The sequence below is a fragment of the Salmo salar genome, chromosome ssa19 (assembly GCF_905237065.1).
Source record: "Salmo salar chromosome ssa19, Ssal_v3.1, whole genome shotgun sequence".
NCBI classification, from domain to species: domain Eukaryota; kingdom Metazoa; phylum Chordata; class Actinopteri; order Salmoniformes; family Salmonidae; genus Salmo; species Salmo salar.
In genome coordinates, this window is record NC_059460.1 from 48,625,193 (window position 1) to 48,647,325 (window position 22,133).

Here is a 22,133-nt window from a genome sequence, read left to right on the forward strand (position 1 = left end):
TGTACATGAAAAATGTACCCATGTAGAAATATAATATAGAAATATACTTTGTCAGGAGCAGTTCTCATTTCGGGTGCCGGTACTGTTTATATTTGGGTGCAGGAGCGCCTGTAACAGTTGTCGTCGGGAATGGAGGACCAAGGTGCAGGGGAGTTAGTGTTCATCATAATTTTTAATTTAATAAAGAGAACACTACACAAAAATAAGAAAAACCGACAGCCAAACAGTCCTGTCAGGTGCAAAACACTAACAGAAACAATTACCCACAAAACCCAAAGGAAAAACATGCTCCTTATGTGTGACTCCCAATCAGCAACAATGAGCTTCAGCTATGCCTGATTGGGAGCCACACACGGCCCAAAACAAAGAAATACAAAAACATAGAGAAAGGAACATAGAACGCCCACCCAATGTAACACCCTGGCCTAACCAAAATAAAGAACAAAAAAAAAACTCTCTATGGCCAGGGCGTTACAGCGCCACAATACTGTTGAGCTAATATTCTATAATAGGAACAGGAGCTCAAGCAGTAGAATATTTGAGGTGTCGGTACTCAGCTCCGGTGAGCTCCTGCCCAAGTCAAGCACTGGTCAGGAGACAATTCACAAAATAGCTGCTCACTCCTATAGGCTTTTCTTTCAAACTGTACAGCCTTTTTTAATGTGTGTGAAAAAAGCCTCGGAGACCATGAGAAACGAATGTAAATGCTTACATTCCATGCCAAGGTCTCTGGTATTTATAAAATTAACGAATGTACTGTGTGTACTTTATAGCTCAAGAGAGAATGAATGTATTCAATAATCAACAGGGTTTTCAATAGTGTCTGTCTGGTATGCTTGAGATAGACACTTGGTGAAATAAAATTGTTTACATCGCTCCACAATATGCCCAACACCAGTACACCTACTAACAAAATATCACTGCCTTTGAGAGTACTCTATCTGGGTAATTCCACAAGAGATAATGGACCAAGATCCGCATGTCTCGCTGCCTGTCCTATTGTAAATGCTTGCTCTGCATGGGGTGAATGGGAACAATGATTCATGAGTAAACAGAGCTAGCTGACCCAGCAGGCTTCTCCTCGTATCCAGGAGGCTGGAGCCCAGTATGATCCGACAGGGAGCCAAGCCTCCACTGTCTACCCATCACCAGTCACAGGTACTCTGCCAGCTTGCAGGACCATGCCAGGATGCCATCCCATGTGCCAGCTGCTGAGGGACCTGCATGACTGCGCTCGCTGCTGGTCAAATGTCAGCCCACAGCTGCCGGGAAACAGAGAGGGAAGTGCTGTCTGTGTCTGTACTGTAACTCAAACAGCACCAGCCACTAATGTGTTCTTTTAACCATCAGTGTAGAATAACAACCATCTGGCTGCTGTACGCTAACACAACTGGAGTAGAGCAGGGGATGAGGTAAGATTAGAGTCATAAGGAACAAATGAATCATGTGTAGATGGTATAACACGTGTAACGAATGGAGATGTTCAGGCACAAATAACTGAGCTTCCGGAAAGCCTGCCTATTTTTCCAATTGATGAATTGATCAGACGAGAGTGACGTGTTGTCCGTCTGTCTAACACCTGAATCACTGTTGTGAATTACATATTTTTCTGCCTTTTCTGTCCAGCACCTGACGAAGTGAAATTATCTTTCATCAAATGTTTAAATGATACACAAGAAAGAAGTCCCTTAGCACATTAGAGAAAAGATGCAGCCAGTGAACCAAGTCTCACTGCAATTCCTCATAGATATTTGGAATGTTCACTTGTGTGCAGTCATCTCTCTTGTTTGTTTAGTGAGTGTAAAAAGAAACCTAGCAACCTTTTCAACTGGGCTCTCTCGTTTTCCCTGTAGATATTGGCTTTGTTCCATGTATTGTTCGCACGTCCCAGAGTCCTATCTGGTAAACTGTTGCTATTGTCTGTGTACATATAGGTGAAGTACATTGGACGTCGTTGCCTTGACAGTAACATACAGCATCATTACAAGGCACAAGCAAAAGGGTGGTGAGCGAAACCCTAAGAGTCACTTCCCAACCAAAGGCTGTGTGTGTGTGTGTGTGTGTGTGTGTGTGCGTGCGTGTGCGTGTCTGCGTAGTCATCTGTTGATTGAACATGCAGATCTCCTTTGCGGATGTGTGTTTTTAATCAGTGCACTTCTAAGTACAGGGACCCTGATTTTTCCAATCAGGCAGAAGAAGCATTGTAGTTGGGAATTCAGCTAGGAACAAACTGCAGTAAACAGAAGAAACAGCCATGTGAAATGTAAATGAAATCATTACTGAAGGTGAAGGTTACTCAGCCAGCGCTCCTAGAGACTGGAGCCAGCCTGAAGTTAGGTTACTCAGCCAGCGCTCCTAGAGACTGGAGCCAGCCTGAAGTTAGGTTACTCAGCCACACTGCTAGAGACTGGGGCCAGCCTGAAGTTAGGTTACTCAGCCACACTGCTAGAGACTGGGGCCAGCCTGAGGTTAGGTTACTCAGCCAGCGCTCCTAGAGACTGGAGCCAGCCTGAAGTTAGGTTACTCAGCCACACTGCTAGAGACTGGGGCCAGCCTGAGGTTAGGTTAATCAGCCACACTGCTAGAGACTGGGGCCAGCCTGAGGTTAGGTTAATCAGCCACACTGCTAGAGACTGGAGCCAGCCTGAAGTTAGGTTACTCAGCCACACTGCTAGAGACTGGGGCCAGCCTGAGGTTAGGTTAATCAGCCACACTGCTAGAGACTGGAGCCAGCCTGAGGTTAGGTTACTCAGCCACACTGCTAGAGACTGGAGCCAGCCTGAGGTTAGGTTACTCAGCCACACTGCTAGAGACTGGAGCCAGCCTGAGGCTAGGTTACTCAGCCACACTGCTAGAGACTGGAGCCAGCCTGAGGCTAGGTTACTCAGCCACACTGCTAGAGACTGGAGCCAGCCTGAGGCTAGGTTACTCAGCCACACTGCTAGAGACTGGAGCCAGCCTGAGGCTAGGTTACTCAGCCACACTGCTAGAGACTGGGGCCAGCCTGAGGTTAGGTTACTCAGCCACACTGCTAGAGACTGGAGCCAGCCTGAGGCTAGGTTACTCAGCCACACTGCTAGAGACTGGGGCCAGCCTGAGGTTAGGTTCATTAGCCACACTGCTAGAGACTGGAGCCAGCCTGAGGTTAGGTTACTCAGCCACACTTCTAGAGACTGGGGCCAGCCTGAGGTTAGGTTAATCAGCCACACTGCTAGAGACTGGAGCCAGCCTGAGGTTAGTTTACTCAGCCACACTGCTAGAGACTGGGGCCAGCCTGAGGTTAGGTTAATCAGCCACACTGCTAGAGACTGGAGCCAGCCTGATGTTAGGTTACTCAGCCACACTGCTAGAGACTGGGGCCAGCCTGAGGTTAGGTTACTCAGCCACACTGCTAGAGACTGGAGCCAGCCTAAGGTTAGGTTACTCAGCCACACTGCTAGAGACTGGAGCCAGCCTGAGGTTAGGTTACTCAGCCAATGTTGCTAGAGACTGGAGCCAGCCTGAGGTTAGGTTAATCAGCCACACTGCTAGAGACTGGAGCCAGCCTGAGGTTAGGTTACTCAGCCACACTGCTAGAGACTGGAGCCAGCCTGAGGCTAGGTTACTCAGCCAATGTTGCTAGAGACTGGAGCCAGCCTGAGGCTAGGTTACTCAGCCACACTGCTAGAGCCTGTAGCCAGCCTGAGGCTAGGTTACTCAGCCACACTGCTAGAGACTGGAGCCAGCCTGAGGCTAGGTTACTCAGCCACACTGCTAGAGACTGGAGCCAGCCTGAGGCTAGGTTACTCAGCCAATGTTGCTAGAGACTGGGGCCAGCCTGAGGCTAGGTTACTCAGCCACACTGCTAGAGACTGGAGCCAGCCTGAGGCTAGGTTACTCAGCCAATGTTGCTAGAGACTGGAGCCAGCCTGAGGCTAGGTTACTCAGCCACACTGCTAGAGACTGGGGCCAGCCTGAGGTTAGGTTAATCAGCCACACTGCTAGAGACTGGAGCCAGCCTGATGTTAGGTTACTCAGCCACACTGCTAGAGACTGGGGCCAGCCTGAGGTTAGGTTACTCAGCCACACTGCTAGAGACTGGAGCCAGCCTAAGGTTAGGTTACTCAGCCACACTGCTAGAGACTGGAGCCAGCCTGAGGTTAGGTTACTCAGCCAATGTTGCTAGAGACTGGAGCCAGCCTGAGGTTAGGTTAATCAGCCACACTGCTAGAGACTGGAGCCAGCCTGAGGTTAGGTTACTCAGCCACACTGCTAGAGACTGGAGCCAGCCTGAGGCTAGGTTACTCAGCCAATGTTGCTAGAGACTGGAGCCAGCCTGAGGCTAGGTTACTCAGCCACACTGCTAGAGCCTGTAGCCAGCCTGAGGCTAGGTTACTCAGCCACACTGCTAGAGACTGGAGCCAGCCTGAGGCTAGGTTACTCAGCCACACTGCTAGAGACTGGGGCCAGCCTGAGGTTAGGTTACTCAGCCACACTGCTAGAGACTGGAGCCAGCCTGAGGCTATGTTACTCAGCCACACTGCTAGAGACTGGAGCCAGCCTGAGGCTAGGTTACTCAGCCAATGTTGCTAGAGACTGGAGCCAGCCTGAGGCTAGGTTACTCAGCCACACTGCTAGAGACTGGAGCCAGCCTGAGGCTAGGTTACTCAGCCAATGTTGCTAGAGACTGGAGCCAGCCTGAGGCTAGGTTACTCAGCCACACTGCTAGAGACTGGAGCCAGCCTGAGGTTAGGTTACTCAGCCACACTGCTAGAGACTGGAGCCAGCCTGAGGTTAGGTTACTCAGCCACACTGCTAGAGAGTGGGGCCAGCCTGAGGTTAGGTTACTCCAGCCGTCCATGGGCATTAGTGTGAGATGCATCACAGCAGGTGGCCTGGCTGGCAAGGAAGAAAGATGCACATGGGCCTGTCTGCCCTTCTCTTCCCCACCATCTGGCCTGTCTGCCTTTCTCTTCCTCACCCTCTGTTCTGTCTGCCTTTCCCTTTCTCAGCCTCTGACCTGGCCTGTCTGCCCTTCTCTTCCCCAGCCTCTGACCTGGCTGCCCTTCCCTTCCCCAGCCTCTGGTCTGGCCTGTCTGCCCTTCCCCAGCCTCTGGTCTGGCCTGTCTGCCCTTCCCCAGCCTCTGGCCTGGCCTGTCTGCCCTTCTCGTCCCCAGCCTCTGGCCTGGCCTGTCTGCCCTTCTCTTTCCTTGCCTCTTGCCTGGCCTCATACACTCTAAAAACAATTCTCTGGGTTGGGTGATGGTTCTATGTTGAACCATAATGGTTCAAATAACCCTTTGAGTTCTTCAATGGTTCTTCACAGTTCACAAAATGCATTTTTGCTCTTTTAGTGATAATTAAAATGTAGGGGAGGTGGCTCATTATAATATTTTGGGACATGGCTTGCTCACAGATCTTTTTGTGCAATCGTGAGTGAGCGTGTCATTCCAGTTTATCTCATGTGTTATTATTACATGTTATATATGAATATGGCTAGTGATAGTGTCTTGTGAAAGACTCATGTATGGCTTGTGTAATTTGAGAACAGTTGTTCCAGAGGTAGCTCACTTGATTCAACTTGTCAATTAACACAATAATAACACCTATGGAATTTAAACAATATAATATGGCTGACCAGAATTAAAAACCCTGTATGGTTTTACAAACTGATCTACAAAGAACCTTTGAGATTGGTTCTGTAAAGAATCTTTCTCAATCTCTATAAAGGTTCTAAATAGAACCATAAAGGGTTGTAACCATAGCGGTACCCTGTTTTCATGATATACAGTATATATACAGTACCAGTCAAAAGTTTGTACACACCTACTAATTCAAAAGTTTTTCTTTATTTTTACTTTTTTTCTACATTGTAGGATAATAGTGAAGACATCAAAACTATGAAATAACACATATGGAATCATGTAGTAACCAAAAAGTGTTAAACAAATCAAAATATATTTTATATTTGAGATTCTTCAAAGTAGCCTCCCTTTGCCTTGATGACAGCTTTGCACACTCTTGGCAATTTCTCCACCAGCTTCAAGAGGAATGCTTTTCCAACAGTCTTGAAGGAGTTCCCACATATGCTAAGCACTTGTTGGCTGCTTTTCCTTCACTCTGCGGTCCAACTCATCCCAAACCATCTCAATTAGGTTGAGATCGGGTGATTGTGGAGGCCTGGTCATCTGATGCAGCACTCCATCACTCGCCTTCTTGATCAAATAGCCTTACACAGCCTGGAGGTGTGTTGGGTCATTGTCCTGTTGAAAAACAAATGATAGTCCCACTAAGTGCAAACCAGATGGGATGGCGTATCGCTGCAGAATGCTATGGTAGCCATGCTGGTCAAGTGTGCCTTGAATTCTAAATAAATCTCAGATAGTGCCACCAGCAAAGCACCCCCACACCATCACACCTCCTCCTCCGTGCTTCATGGTGGGAACCACATATGCGGAGATCATCTGTTCACCTACTCTGCGCCTCACAAAGACACAGCGGTTGGAACCAAAAATGTCAAATTTGAACTCATCAGACCAAAGGACAAATTTCCACCGATCTAATGTCCATTGCTCGTATTTCTTGGCCCAAGCAAGTCTCTTCTTATTATTGGTGTCCTTTAGTAGTGGTTTCTTTGCAGCAATTCAACCATTAAATCCTAGACCCACTCCAATTTGCATACCGCCCCAACAGATCCACAGATGATGCAATCTCTTTTGTACTCCACACTGCCCTTTCACACCTGGACAAAATAAACACCTATGTGAGAATGCTATTATTACCACCTGACGGGCCACCCCCAGGTGGTAAGGGTAGGTAACAACACAACCGCCACGCTGATCTTCAACACAGGGGCCCCTCAGGGGTGTGTGCTCAGTCCCCTCCTGTACTCCCTGTTCACTCATGACTGCACGGCCAGGCATGGCTACAACACCATCATTAAGTTTGCAGATGGGGGAAAAAAAAGAACAATAATCACCGACAACAATGAGACTGCTTATAGGGAGGAGGTCAGAGACCTGGCCGTGTGGTGCAAGGACAACAACCTCACCCTCAACGTGATCAAGACAAAAGAGATGATTGTGGACTACAGGAAAAGGAGGATCGAGCACGCCCCCATTCTCATCGACAGGGCGGGAGTGGAGCAGGTTGTGAGCTTCAAGTTCCTTGGCGTCCACATCACCAACAAACAAAACATGGTCCAAGCACACCAAGACAGTTGTGAAGAGGGCTCGACAAAACCTTTTCCCCCTCAGGAAACGAAAAAGATTTGGCATGGGTCCTCAGATCCTCAAAAGGTTCTACAGCCGCACCATCGAGAGCATCCTGACGGGTTGCATCACTGCCAGGTATGGCAACTGCTCGGCCTCCGACCGCAAGGCACTACAGAGGGTAGTGCGTATGGCCCAGTACATCACTGGGGCCAAGCTTCCTGCCATCCAGGACCTCTATACCTGTCAGGTGCGTCGTAAAAAGTGGACCAAAACGCAGCGGGTATATGAATACTCATCTTCTTTTATTAGAAGGAAACCAAAACAAAACACTTATACAAAAACAACGACGAAAAACAGTCCTGTAAGGTCCTATAGACTATACAAAGAACAACTACCCACAAAACCCATGGAAAAACACCCCTACTAAATAGGACCTTCAATTAGAGGCAACAAGGAACAACTGCCTCCAATTGAAGGTCAACCCAATTAACTAAACATAGAAATATAAGAACTAGAACGAACATAGAAATATATTAACATAGAACATAACCCAAAAAAACCCGAAACACACAAAACAAACACACCCCTGCCACGTCCTGACCAACTACAATAACAAAATGACCCCTTTTCTGGTCAGGACGTGACAGTACCCCCCCCCCAAAGGTGCAGACACCGAATGCACCTTAACCATATGACATAAACAAAAACCCCACAACAAAACCCCCAAAACTTACAGGGAGGGAAGGGAGGGTGGCCATCGTCACTGACGGTTCCTGTGCAAACACCCCCCTTCCCCAATACTCCCCCCTACGGAGGTGGCTCTGGTTCTGGCCCTAGTCCCCAACCTAACCTGTCCACCCCCGCTGAAGGCTAAGGCGCATCGCTGGAGACCCCGGGCTGAGGCGCGTCGCTGGAGACCTCGGGCTGAGGCGCGTCGCTGGAGACCTCGGGCTGAGGCGCGTCGCTGGAGACCTCGGGCTGAGGCGCGTCTCTGGAGACCTCGGGCTGAGGCGCGTCTCTGGAGACCTCGGGCTGAGGCGCGTCTCTGGAGACCTCGGGCTGAGGCGCGACTCTGGGAGCTCTGGACTGGAGGGCGACTCTGGGAGCTCCGGACTGGAGGGCGACTCTGGGAGCTCCGGACTGGAGGGCGACTCTGGGAGCTCCGGACTGGAGGGCGACTCTGGCTGCGCCGGTTCCGGACTGGAGGGCGACTCTGGCTGCGCCGGTTCTGGACTGGAGGGCGACTCTGGCTGCGCCGGTTCCGGACTGTAGGCCGTCTCTGTCGGTTCCGGACTGTAGGCCGTCTCTGTCGGTTCCGGACTGTAGGACATCGCAGGAAGCACTGGACGGGGAACTGTCACCGGAAGCTCTGGACGGGGAACTGTCGCCGGAAGCTCTGGACTGGACAGGCGCACTAAAGGCCTGGTGCGTGGGGCTGGCTTTGGAGGCGCCAAACTAGGGACACGCACCTCAAGGCTAGTGCGAGGAGCAGGAGCAGGACGTACTGGACTGGGCTGACGCACTACAGGCCTGGTGCATGGGGCTGGCTTTGGAGGTGCCAGACTAGGGACACGCACCACAGGGCTAGTGCGAGGAGCAGGAACAGGATGTACTGGACTGGGCTGACGCACTGGAGGCCTGGTGCGTGGGACTGGCTTTGGAGGAGCCAGACTAGTAACGCACACCACAGGGCTAGTGCGAGGAGCAGGAACAGGACGTACTGGACTGGGCTGACGCACTGGAGGTCTAGAGCGCACAACCCGTTCTGGCTGGATTGTTACCATAGCTCGGCACGGGCGGAGTACTGGCACAGGGCGAACTGGGCTGTGCTGAGGCATGATGGCTGCCGTGCGTATTTCCGCATAGCTCGGTTCCTTCATGATCCGTTGCTCTCCATAATAAGCACGGGGAGTTGGCTCAGGTCTACGACCTGACTTAGCCATACTACCCATTTGCCCCCCCCAAAATGTTTTGGGGGGCTGCCTCTCGGGCTTCCTTGCCAGCCGTGTTCCCACATCACACTCCCGGTCCTCTCCAGCCTTCCTCCATGGTCCTTCTCCAGCTAGTATCTCCTCCCAGGTCCATGACTCCCTATAGCTCCTTTGCTGCTCCTTTCTCCGCTGCTTGGTCCTCGTTTGGTGGGTAGTTCTGTCAGGTGCGTCGTAAAAAGTGGACCAAAACGCAGCGGGTATATGAATACTCATCTTCTTTTATTAGAAGGAAACCAAAACAAAACACTTATACAAAAACAACGACGAAAAACAGTCCCGTAAGGTCCTGTAGACTATACAAAGAACAACTACCCACAAAACCCATGGAAAAACACCCCACTGAATAGGACCTTCAATTAGAGGCAACGAGGAACAGCTGCCTCCAATTGAAGGTCAGCCCAATTAACTAAACATCGAAATATAAGAACTAGAACTAACATAGAAATATATTAACATAGAACATAACCCAAAAAAAACAGAAACACACAAAACAAACACACCCCTGCCACGTCCTGACCAACTACAATAACAAAATGACCCCTTTTCTGGTCAGGACGTGACAATACCAGGTGGTGTCAGAGGAAGGCCCTAGTCATAGACTGTTCTCTCTGCTACCGCACGGCAAGTGGTACCGGAGCTCCAAGTCTAGGTTCAAGAAACTTCTAAACAGCTTCTACCCCCAAGCCATAAGACTCCTGAACATCTAATCAAATGGCTATCAAATGGCTAGACTATTTGCATTTCCCCCCTCCCCCCTATTTTACGCTGCTGCTACTCTCTGTTTTTATCTATGCATAGTCACTTTAATAACTCTACCTACATGTACATGTTACCTCAATTACCTCGACTAACCGGTGCCCCCACACATTGACTCTGTACCGGTGCCCCCTGTATATAGCCTCTGTATTGTTATTTTACAGCTGCTCTTTAATTATTTGTTACTTTTATTTCTTACTTTTTTTAGGTATTTTTCTTAAAACTGCATTGATGGTTAAGGGCTTGTAAGTAACCATTTCACTGTAAGGTCTACATCTGTTGTATTCGGCACATTTGACAAATAACATTTGATTTGATTTGAAGGCCTGATTCACGCAGTCTCCTCTGAACAGTTGATGTTGAGATGTGTCTGTTACTTGAACTCTGTGAAGCATTTATTTGGGCTGCAATCTGAGGTGCAATTAACTCGAATGAACTTATGCTCTGTAGCAGAGTTAACTGTGGGTCTTCCTTTCCTGTGGCGGTCCTCATGAAAGCCAGTTTCATCATAGTGCTTGATGGTTTTTGCGACTGCATTTGAAGAAACGTTCAAAGTTCTTGACATTTTCCGTATTGACTGACCTTCATGTCTTAAAGTAATGATGGACTGTCATTCCTCTTTGCTTATTTGAGCTGTTCTTTCCATAGTATGGACTTGGTCTTTTACCAATTAGGGCTATCATCTGTATACCACCCCTACCTTGTCACAGCACAAATGATTGGCTCAAACGCATTAAGAAGGAATTCAATTCCACAAATTAACTTTTAAGAAGGCACACCTGTTAATTGAAATGCATTGAGCTGGTTGAGATAATGTGTGCAAAGCTGTTCTCAAGGCAAAGGGTGGCTACTTTGAAGAATCTCAAATATAACATATATTTTGATTTGTTTAACACTTTTTTGATTACTACATGATTCCATATGTGTTATTTCATAGTTTTGATGTCTTCACTATTATTCTACACTGTAGAAAATAGTAAAAAGAAATAAAAACCCTTGAATGAGTAGGTGTGTCCAAACATTTGACTGGTACTGTATAAACATTTCATTCGGAAGGTATTCATACTCCTTGACTTTTTTCACATTTGTTACGTTACAGCCTTCTCCATCAAGGATCTCTCTGTACTTTTCTTTGTTTATCTTTCCCTCAATCCTGACTAGTCTCCCAGGCCCTGCCGCTGAAAAACAACCCCACAGCATGATGCTGCTACCACCATGCTTCACCGTTGGGATGGTCCCAGGTTTCCTCCAGTTGTGACAATTGGCATTCAGGCCAAAGAGTTCAATCTTGGTTTCATCAGACCAGAGAATCTTGTTTCTCATGGTCTGAGAGTCCTTTTGGTGTCTTTTGGCAAACTCCAAGCGGGCTGTCATGTGCCTTTTACTGAGGAGTGGCTTCCGTCTGGTCACTCTACCATAAAGGCCTGATTGGTGGAGTGCTGCAGAGATGGTTGTCCTTCTGGAAGGTTCTCCCATCTCCACAGAGGAACTCTGGAGCTCTGTCAGAGTGCCCATCGGGTTCTTGGTCATCTCCCTGACCAAGGCCCTTCTCTCCCAATTGCTCAGTTTTGCCAGGCTGCCAGCTATAGGAAGAGTATTGGTGGTTCCAAACTTCTACCATTTAAGAATGATGGAGCCCACTGTGTTCTTGGGGACCTTCAATGCTGCAGAAATGTTTTGGTACCCTTCCCCAGATCTGTGCCTCGACACAATCCTGTCTTGGCGCTCTACGGACAATTCCTTCGACCTCATGGCTTGGTTTTTGCTCTGATGCACTGTCAACTGTGGGACCTTATATAGACAGGTGTGTGCCTTTCCAAATCATGTCCAATCAATTGAATTTACCACAGGAGGAGTCTAGTCAAGTTGTAGAAACATCTCAACGATGATCAATGGAAACAGGATGCACCTGAGCTCAATTTCAAGTCTCATAGCAAAGGGTCTGAATACTTATGTAAATAAGGTGGGGGTTTTTTGTTTTTTTTTACATTTGCAATAATGTATCAAAAGCAGTTTTTGCTTTGTCATTATGGGCTATTGTGTGTAGAATGATGAGGGAAAACATGTATTTAATACATTTTAGAAGAAGGCTGTTACATAACAAAATGTGGAAAAAGTCAAGGGGTCTGAATACTTTCCGAATGCACTGTATATAACTTTATTTAATGGTTCTTTATCATATGCACTGTATTTAACCTTATTTAATGGTTCTTTATTGAACCTTTGGAAAGGGTTCTATATAGCACCAAAAAGGGTTCCGTTATGTTTACAAGCCAAAGAACCCCCATCTGGTACTATTTAGAACCATTATTTGTTGTGTGTACTGGACCTAGGCTAGGCGTGGGTTTGAAGATTGACAGCCACTAACTGCACAACAATTGATGTCAGAAATGTGTGTCCAGAGGGTAGTACTGTGTAATTAGCAGAGGCTGAACTGGCCAGTGCTTGCCATAATTGGAATGAACGTACATGGACGGTAGTACCTTCAGGCTCAGGCACCATCAAAGCTTGATATCTGGCAGGCTGTTAGTCCCTGTCTGGACTGCAGCATCAGAGTTTGTGGAAAGCAGGCACGCTTCAGAGAAGATGGTCAAGATGTCAAATGTAATTTTAGCTTGGCCGGCTCCCTGGTTTTCATGAACGTCAATAGCTGACAATTTTCAGAGGTTATGCATCATTCAAATGCTGCTGGACTCAACTAATTGGTCTCCTCTGATTTGAAAACATTTCAGTCTAGCAGTTGTTGAAGTTTTTTTTCCATAAGAACTTTTCATTCTCAGAAAATAAGTAATATGAGTCAGAAGCTTTTGTTGTCCTGGGCTTATTTCTCTCTCTACTTGTGCTTTTCTGAAAGAAAGTAACAATATCTCATAAAAGAGCACTCGAGAACAGTGAGTTTAACACCACAAGGGAACGTTTACTGCCCAGAGAACCTGCTTATAGGAGGTAGTTTTATCACATCTCTGTCAATCAACTCCTCACTGCATTTCTAAGGAACCCCTTTTCTTTTCTCATAAGGAACACTTTTGGTTGAGAATATGCAAATCCAAGGCCGAGTGGAAGACCCAGGCAGAACCATCTCTCTCTCCCTCCGAGACAACTACAACCACTGGGTAATACTGGACCCGGTCAGACAGAGGCTGTACCTCAACAGCACCGGCAGGGCCCTCGACCGAGATGTAAGTCCTCTGACACTCACTATGACTATCCATATGTTTGTCTGTGGAGAATAGGACTCAAAAGGGTTTGTGGTTTGGGTTCCTCTAACGAAAAAACTGTTCACTGCAGGTTAGCTATACATGTACATTCCCTTAAAATACATCCTGAGGTAAAGTAAGCTCCACAGGATAATGTAGCTTCTTTCAATTCAGTGTTTATTTTTTTGTTGCATTCTCCTATTGGACATGTATACATTCATAGTGCACATGTCCACTTTGTACACAGTAGAGTGGATAAAAGCTTCTGCTAAATGGTATATGTTATGTCGCGGTGTTAGAGTAGTTTATGATAATCGCAGAGATTAAAAGGTAGAATCTGAGGCATACCTTCCGCTACATGTTGTACACATCCATCTCAGTCCTGTACTTCAATGTGAACCTGTTTAAAAGGAGACACATGGCCATAGAATTAGGAAAAAGAACTCTGTCCCCTCCTGTCCTCGGTTTGTACTGAAATGATACCTGAAAAGATGAGTACTGAAATTATACCTGAAAAGATGAGTACTGAAATGATACCTGAAAAGGACTCTGTCCCTTCCTGTCCTCGGTTTGTACTGAAATGATACCTGAAAAGATATCTCCCTAGGCAGACGTTTGCCTCCCACATTAGCGTTGTTCCCCTAGGTCTGGGATTTCCGAGACTAATACTTCTTCCTTCCTTTTAGCCCCCGTCCTACATCCATTCCATTGTTGTCCAGGTCCAGTGCACCAATGAGCTGGTCGGGACCGTCATTTTACACGAGGTGCGCATCGTGGTGAGGGATCGCAATGACAACGCACCCCGATTCCAGCAGCCTCGCTACTATGTCGCCATAAATGAGGTGAGGCCCCCAGGACAGCCTAGTTAAATCTTTTATTACAATCCAAGACGATGTGTGAGCAGTATCTCATTACTTAGCATTAAATATTTCAGTCCATTCAACCTGAATAGGGCCATACGATTTGAAAAAATTGCTGTAAAAATGTGAAATATTAGCCGTTGCTCAGTGACCGTGGACTGGTAGGTATGGGTAATAACTTCAAATCTAATTAAATGTATTCAGATGGAGCTTTTTGACTGTTAGAAAAGGGACTGAGTCTGGTCATTAAAAGGACTGTAACGGTAATACATGACTGGGTAATATAATGACATACAGGGTGTATCATGCGTGGACCATGGCCCATTATGGAGATGTCCTGATTCTCTGTGTGGTTTAACAGTGGTGGCCCATATCCCATTCTGGATACTTCCTGATTTTTGATTAGTGCTTTTTGAGGTCGGTTCGGTTTCGGTTCGATTATTCAAAAATAATCACGGTTTTCGATTTAGGTTTCACATTTTTTGAGGGACATTAAATGACCTATGCATTATGGGGGTTGAATGCTGTAACAACACTGAATAAAACAATCAATAAAAGTCCCATGATGGTAGTGACTGCCCATTACTGCTCATCACTTATTAACAATCATTTATTCACATTACTTTACTTAAAATAAAGTAATGTGTTTTATTTGATTACTTTATTATTTCATTCCAAGTCATCATCTCTTCTCATCTCTATAGATCTGCCTATGCTGTCTGACAAAATCACTATTTTATTAGTTCTTCAAAGTAAATAAGGCATACTTTTATGACTGCTGAATACCAACTATTAATCACTTAGATAATGTATTTTCAGGCTCGAGAAGCAACTGTTTTCTAACCCTCTCGATCACTGTGTTCTCTCTTCTCTCCGTCTCCGTGTCTGCTCCACACTGTTCATATTAAAGCTCAGAGCTCCACCCAGACCGGACAAGTTTAAGCGGATGCGCATTGGATTATGGCCATTGTAGTTAATTGCCACGTTTTCTGTGCTAAACTATGTAGAATATTGGCCTGTTGGAAATTACAGCTCCCTACTACATTGCACAGTTCAATCTTGATCTGATTTATCTCTACAGAAACTGCACATCGAGCTCACAGACAAATTCATAAACAGAATGGAATTCAAATAATTGAACCAACGTCAAGTTGTTTAAAAAATGAATAATTACCAACATTTTGATTAATCGCTCAGCACTAGGTCTAATAGTGGGACCTCCATGGGTCTCTATCTGGTCTAACAGCGGGACCTCCACGGGTCTCTATCTGGTTTAACAGTGGGACCTCCACGGGTCTCTATCTGGTTTAACAGTGGGACCTCCACGGGTCTCCATCTGGTTTAAGAGTGGGACCTCCACGGGTCTCTATCTGGTTTAACAGTGGGACCTCCACGGGTCTCTATCTGGTTTAACAGTGGGACCTCCACGGGTCTCCATCTGGTTTAAGAGTGGGACCTCCACGGGTCTCTATCTGGTTTAACAGTGGGACCTCCACGGGTCTCTATCTGGTTTAACAGTGGGACCTCCACGGGTCTCTATCTGGTTTAACAGTGGGACCTCCACGGGTCTCTATCTGGTTTAACAGTGGGACCTCCACGGGTCTCTATCTGGTTTAACAGTGGGACCTCCACGGGTCTCTATCTGGTTTAACAGTGGAACCTCCACGGGTCTCTATCTGGTTTAACAGTGGGACCTCCACGGGTCTCCATCTGGTTTAACAGTGGGACCTCCACGGGTCTCTATCTGGTTTAACAGTGGAACCTCCACGGGTCTCTATCTGGTTTAACAGTGGGACCTCCACGGGTCTCTATCTGGTTTAACAGTGGGACCTCCATGGGTCTCTATCTGGTTTAACAGTGGGACCTCCACGGGTCTCCATCTGGTTTAACAGTGGGACCTCCACGGGTCTCTATCTGGTTTAACAGTGGGACCTCCACGGGTCTCTATCTGGTTTAACAGTGGGACCTCCATGGGTCTCTATCTGGTTTAATAACAGTGGGACCTCCACAGGTCTCTATCTGGTTTAACCCTTTACACTTGTACTGGTATACGGGTTGAAAATGGCAGATTTAGACACTGATAAACACCTAAATTGAAACATAGTGGCTGTACGGTAACATGCTATACTTAAGCAATAAGACACATGGGGGTGTGGTATATGGTCAATATACCACAGCTAAGGGCTGTTCTTATGCACAACGCAACGAGGAGTGCCTGCATACAGCCCTTAGCCGTGGTATATTGGCCATATGCCACCAACCTCTGAGGTGCCTTATTACTATTATAAACTGGTTACCAATGTAATTAGAGCAGTAAAAATAAATGTTTTGTCATACCCGTGGTGTACGGTCTGATATACCACGGCTGTCAGCCAATCAGCATTCAGTGCTCGAACCACCCAGTTTATAAGTGACGTTAAACATCAGGCTCTCCGCTTCACAGCTCTGTGTGGGTTTAGTCTGTTAGACGATCTGAACATTAGCACCTCACGCGACAAGAAGTTGCCCTGTCCCTCCCGCTAATTGGGCAACTTTTGCAAATATTTTGTTGTCTGAGTGAGGGAAATGCTGTAAATGAAAGAGGACTCGATGTATTTTGAAAGGTGAGCCGTTGAGGAGGATCATAAAGACCTCTTTGATGTCATACAATCAAGTCAAACACCCGCGAGTCCAAATGTGCACGTCACATTTCCATATCATAAACCTCATGTCAACGCTTATGATCACTATGTTTGATGTGCAGTTACAAGATGACATGGCATCATACCCTAAGTTATCCTGGACAGGACAAGCCCTTGTTTGTTTATTGTGAAGAAAATTAGCCGTGGCACACGCACCTGAACATACTCATGATTTCTTTCTTTGCAAACAAAAATGTCTATTTGTTTCTCTGAATTGCCTTCTGACAGCCTACCACTGTAAGGTCATATTTTATAATTTAGCAATAGAACACACTTTCAAATCATGCCCACCTGACCCAGATTGGGATTTATAATGGACTGTTTTTGGAATTGTGTGATTGCAGGGTTGTGTTCCAAATGAAACATCTACAAGTGTGCTTGCGGTAGTTCCTCAACAGCACAGCTAGGAGAGCTCAGAAAAGCACCTTCTAGTTGAAGACTCTGCTTTGAGTCATAAAAGTGCCTTAGGAATTGCTTAGGAACTGTGCACACTTTGGAGACACCAGTTAGTCCTCTCACTCAAACCCTTGTCATACCCCACATTTTCCAGGAATGGTCTTATCGGAACATTTTCTGATTTTATTATCAACAAATACAGCGAAACGTACAGTAAATGTAAAATGCACGTAAAATCAACAGTGTAATGTCAGTCTTGTGCCAGATGAACTGTTGTGTACTCACCTTTGGTCTAATAATTTTCATATTATCTCCAAACTGTTCCCTTTCAATTGCTACCATGGTTATGCATTTTAGTCCTTTCCACATACTGTAGGCCAATTCCCACGAGTGTAAAGGGTTAACAGTGGGACCACCAGTGGGACCTTCACGGGTCTCTATGTGGTTTAACTGTACAAGTGTAGGATCTTAATTTGACCCAGTTTGCTACAGCAGGAAAATAATCCTGCAGTAACAGGAAATGTGAATTATTATGCGGATTGTAATTAATGGGCATGTTTGTAGGGGTTGATCCATTTTTCGTAAGGAAAAATCATTAATGAAATTTCAAAGTGGAAATTACAAACTTCAGAAGCCTTTAAAAACTTCCAATACATTACAAGTTTAAAATGACCTGCATTGCAGGAAAGTTCTCCTGCAATAGGGTGATCAAATTAAGATCCTACATCTGTACATTCTCCATGGGCTCTGGGCATAGAAGGCCATAGAGTGGCTGGTGAGCCACCGTGGTCCAAAATAGTGACATGGGGATTTTGCAGCTTTTCCCTAATTGAAAGAGGTTCCCCTGAATGTCATCCTAGTCAATTTAGCTCAATAGCAAGCAGCCTTGCAGAGTAGCTGAAGCTGCTGTTCTCAAACGGTTGGGCATGGTTGCTTTCCGTATTCTGCTCTGCAGTGTTTGAAATGTTAAACTGACACAGAGATACAGAATGCAGTCCCTTGTCCATCAGTCAACATAGAGCGTCTAGTAGTACCTAAGCCCATATAGTGGAGTTCTACAGGGCTGTCGAAGCGGAAAGAAAAATAAAATCTCTGTTGAAGACGTGATTATTTGAATGTGTTCCAGCTGTATGCTCTTGTCAGACCTCAACACTGTTTATAAATGCCATGTTTTCTATTTAACCTGTATTTAACTGGGCAAGTCAGTTCAGAACAAATTCTTATTTACAATGACGGCCTACCCCGGCCAAACCCAGACGACGCTGGGCCAATTGTGCGCCGCCCTATGGGACTCCCAATCATGGCCGGATGTGATGTTGCCTGGATTCGAACCAGGTCCTGCAGTGACTCCTGTCTTAGACCACTGCGCCACTCGGGTGCCATTAATCTTTAAGAGCTGAATCCCTCACACGTGTTAATCAAGCACGTACTAGTCTTCAGGTGCTCAGACAGCTTTAGATATGCCTTAACCTTACAAGACCTTGTTAATCTCATATGGGGAGAATTGTTGGCCTCTCCTTGTATATCTCAATAAATGTACTACTATGACATATAGCATTCTGCTCAACCCCCTGTTATTATTAGATATCTCCCATGTCATTTCTTGGTTATTAAAGGCACTGTACAGTTCTTTGTCCTACATTAAAGAATTCATTACGACAGCCTTCATGCATACAGTCTGCTACGCAATGTTTATCATCAAGGTGCTGACGTGCAGACGGAGGGACGTGGAGGGTTGATTTGCTCCCAGAGGTGTGTCTGTGGCAGGGCGGCAGGGGGGAGAGCCTTGCATCCCAATGAGGACAGACACCATGATTCACCATTTTAATATAGACTCAGACGTCGTGAGCTCCTAAATAATGCATGCTTTACGTTGTTGTTTTTTGGCTAACAACACTGCCGAATGTATGGCCTTTCCTATTCTGTCGTCGACGCCTTAGGATATTTTCAATTAGCACACGGGAAACATGAAATCCTGCCTCTACTTTCATTACAGCATCTCTTTAGAAATGACCTCTGATACCCCTGCTGTGGGCTTTCTATTAGATTTCTCCTTTTCTGAGACTTATTTTTTTTCAATTCAGTACCAGTCAAACCATACCTGAGATCAGTAGTGTTTCGCTGAACTGTCTCCTGTCTTCCTCTTGTCTCTGACATATTTTTGTGTTCCTGAAAAGTCTTGTCAGATATAAGAGTAGCAGAGGAGCTAAAATAACCACGTTTCCTCTGTGCTGCCAACAGATGCTACACTATTATCTCCTCTTCTCACAGCTGATAGAGGTCCACTGTGGGGCTCAGGTATGACTGATAGTGGTCCACTGTGGGGCTCAGGTATGACTGATAGAGGTCCACTGTGGGGCTCAGGTATGACTGATAGTGATCCACTGTGGGGCCCAGGTATGACTGATAGTGGTCCACTGTGGGGCTCAGGTATGACTGATAGTGGTCCACTGTGGGGCTCAGGTATGACTGATAGAGGTCCACTGTGGGGCTCAGGTATGACAGTTGATAGAGGTCCACTGTGGGGCTCAGGTATGACAGTTGATAGAGGTCCACTGTGGGGCTCAGGTATGACAGTTGATAGAGGTCCACTGTGGGGCTCAGGTATGACTGATAGTGATCCACTGTGGGGCTCAGGTATGACAGTTGATAGAGGTCCACTGTGGGGCTCAGGTATGACTGATAGTGATCCACTGTGGGGCTCAGGTATGACTGATAGAGGTCCACTGTGGGGCTCAGGTATGGCAGCTGATAGCACTCGTACGCCTCGCTCCACATCTCAAAGACACTGTCAGTAGAAGGCACTTTCAGAAATCAAAGCACTTTACTTCAGGTGAACTGTTTTTTTTGTTATTCTTTTGTATTTTACCTTCCTTTTTCTCCCCAATTTCATGATATCCAATTGAGATCTTGTCTCATCGCTGCAACTCCCCAACAGATCAGGAGAGGCGAAGGTTAAGTCATGTATCCTCCTAACCGCTCATGCAACATGACCCGCCTAACCGCTCTTCTTAACACCCGCCAGTTTAACTCGGAAGCCAGCTGCACCAATGTGTCAGAGGATACACTCTTCAACTGACAGCCGATGTCAGCCGATGTCAGCCTGCAGGCACCTGACCAGCCACAAGGAGTCGCTAAAGCGCAATGAGCCAAGTAAAGCCCCCCCAGCCAAACCCTCCCATAACCCAGACGACACTAGGCCTGTTGTGCGCCGCCCTATGGGACTCCCGGTTACGGCCGGTTTTGACACAGCCTGGGATCGAACCCAGGTCTGTAGTGACGCCTCAAGCACTGCAATGTAGTGCCTTAGACCGCTGTGCCACTTGGGAGGCCCCTAATGCGTACTGTTTGACTGAATCATGGTTTTAGTGTGGGGAATTATTCTTATAGTTTGAATTGTTAGCACTGTCATTAGGTTGTAATAATGTTGTCTTACAGTTGACCCCAGTTGGCACCACCATCTTCTCCGGCTTCACTGGGAATAATGGAGCCAGGGACATTGATGACGGCCCTAACGGACAGATTGAATACATCATCCAGTACAACCCAACTGACCCGGTACGTCACATCTCAACACTTATTGACACATTCTCTTTAAAGCCACGACTGATGGCAATCACATTTCACAGCCCAAAAAGATTGATAAAGACATTAGAGCAGTACGGTTTTACTCATGTCACCAAGTAGGAGTCAGAAGGCCACACACGTCCTGTTGAGGCAATCTCTGCCCCCGAGATCTCTGCACCCGCTCTGGCAGACACTGAATTTCTCATGGGGAAAGCTTTCCTAAGTAGAGTCCACTCTTAACCCAGGGCACTGTATCTCTTTGTGTCGCAGACGGCCAACAGGACGTTTGACATCCCTCTCACCCTCTCCGGCTCGGTGGTCCTGAGGGAGAGGCTCAACTACGAGGAGATCACCCGCTATCTGGTTCTCATCCAGGCCAATGTAAGTCTGTCTGTCTGTCTGTCTGTCTGTCTGTCTGTCTGTTGGTATCTATGGTTTCCCGATAGAGATGGAAGTTAGGCTTAAGAGGGTTTTAACGACGCGTCGATACAACGACGGCCGAAGAGGTAACATGCGTTTCCCAAAACAGAGAGAACGTTCGCTACGTGGGTCATTGGGACGATACTGAAAGGGTCGAAAGTAAGACGGCACTGCTCTCAGATCAGCTTTCCATTTTCAAATCTTACCTTAACATAATAATTATATCACAATACTCACAATGGATCAGCTCCTAAAGATACACTATACCTACAAAAGTATGTGGACACTCCATTAAATTAGTGGATTTGGCTATTTCAGCCACAGCCGTTACTGACAGGTGTATAAAATAGAGCACACAGCCATGCAATCTCCGTAGACAAACATTGGCAGTAAAATGGCCTTATGGAAGAGCTCAGTGACTTTCAATGTGGCACCGTCATAGGATGCCACCCTTCCAACAAGTCAGTTCGTCAAATGTATGCCCTGCTAGAGCTGCCCCAGTCAACTGTAAGTACTGCTATTGTGAAGTGGAAAAGTCTAGGAGCAACAACGGCTCAGCCGCGAAGTGGTAGGCAACACAAGCTCACAGAACGGGATCGCTGAGTGCTGAAGCGCGTAGTGGGTAAAAATTGTCTGTCCTCGATTGCAACACTCAATACCAAGTTCCATCCTGCCTCTGGAAGCAACGTCAGCACAAGAACTGTTCGTTGGGAGCTTCATGTAATGGGTTTCCGTGGCCGAGCAGCCACTCACAAGCCTAAGATAACCATGCGCAATGCCAAGCATTAGCTGGAGTGATGTAAAACTCAGGAGCAGTGGACTCTGGAGCAGTGGAAATGCGTTCTCTGGAGTGATGAATCACGCTTCACCCTCTGGCAGTCCGACGGACGAATCTGGATTTGGCAAATTCCAGGAGAACGCTATCTGCCCAAATGCATAGTGCCAACTGTAAAGTTTGGTGGAGGAGGAATAAAAGTCTGGAGCTGTTTTTCATGGTTCAGACTAGGCCCCTTAGTTCCAGTGAATGGGAATCTTAATGCTACAGCATACAATGACATTCTATACAATTCTG

General features: G+C 46.6%; 1 protein-coding gene across 2 annotated transcripts in view; it reads left to right on the forward strand.

The window, feature by feature from the left end:
* The window catches only part of LOC106578947 (protocadherin-15), a 332,275-nt gene that overhangs the window by 122,590 nt on the left and 187,552 nt on the right, over positions 1–22,133 (forward strand). For both annotated transcript variants that reach the window (XM_014158252.2, XM_045702411.1), the window contains exons 5-8: positions 12,959–13,119; positions 13,824–13,979; positions 20,513–20,632; positions 20,912–21,022. In XM_014158252.2, coding sequence (XP_014013727.1) covers positions 12,959–13,119; positions 13,824–13,979; positions 20,513–20,632; positions 20,912–21,022 — 548 coding nt within the window. The remainder of the gene's footprint in view (positions 1–12,958; positions 13,120–13,823; positions 13,980–20,512; positions 20,633–20,911; positions 21,023–22,133) is intronic.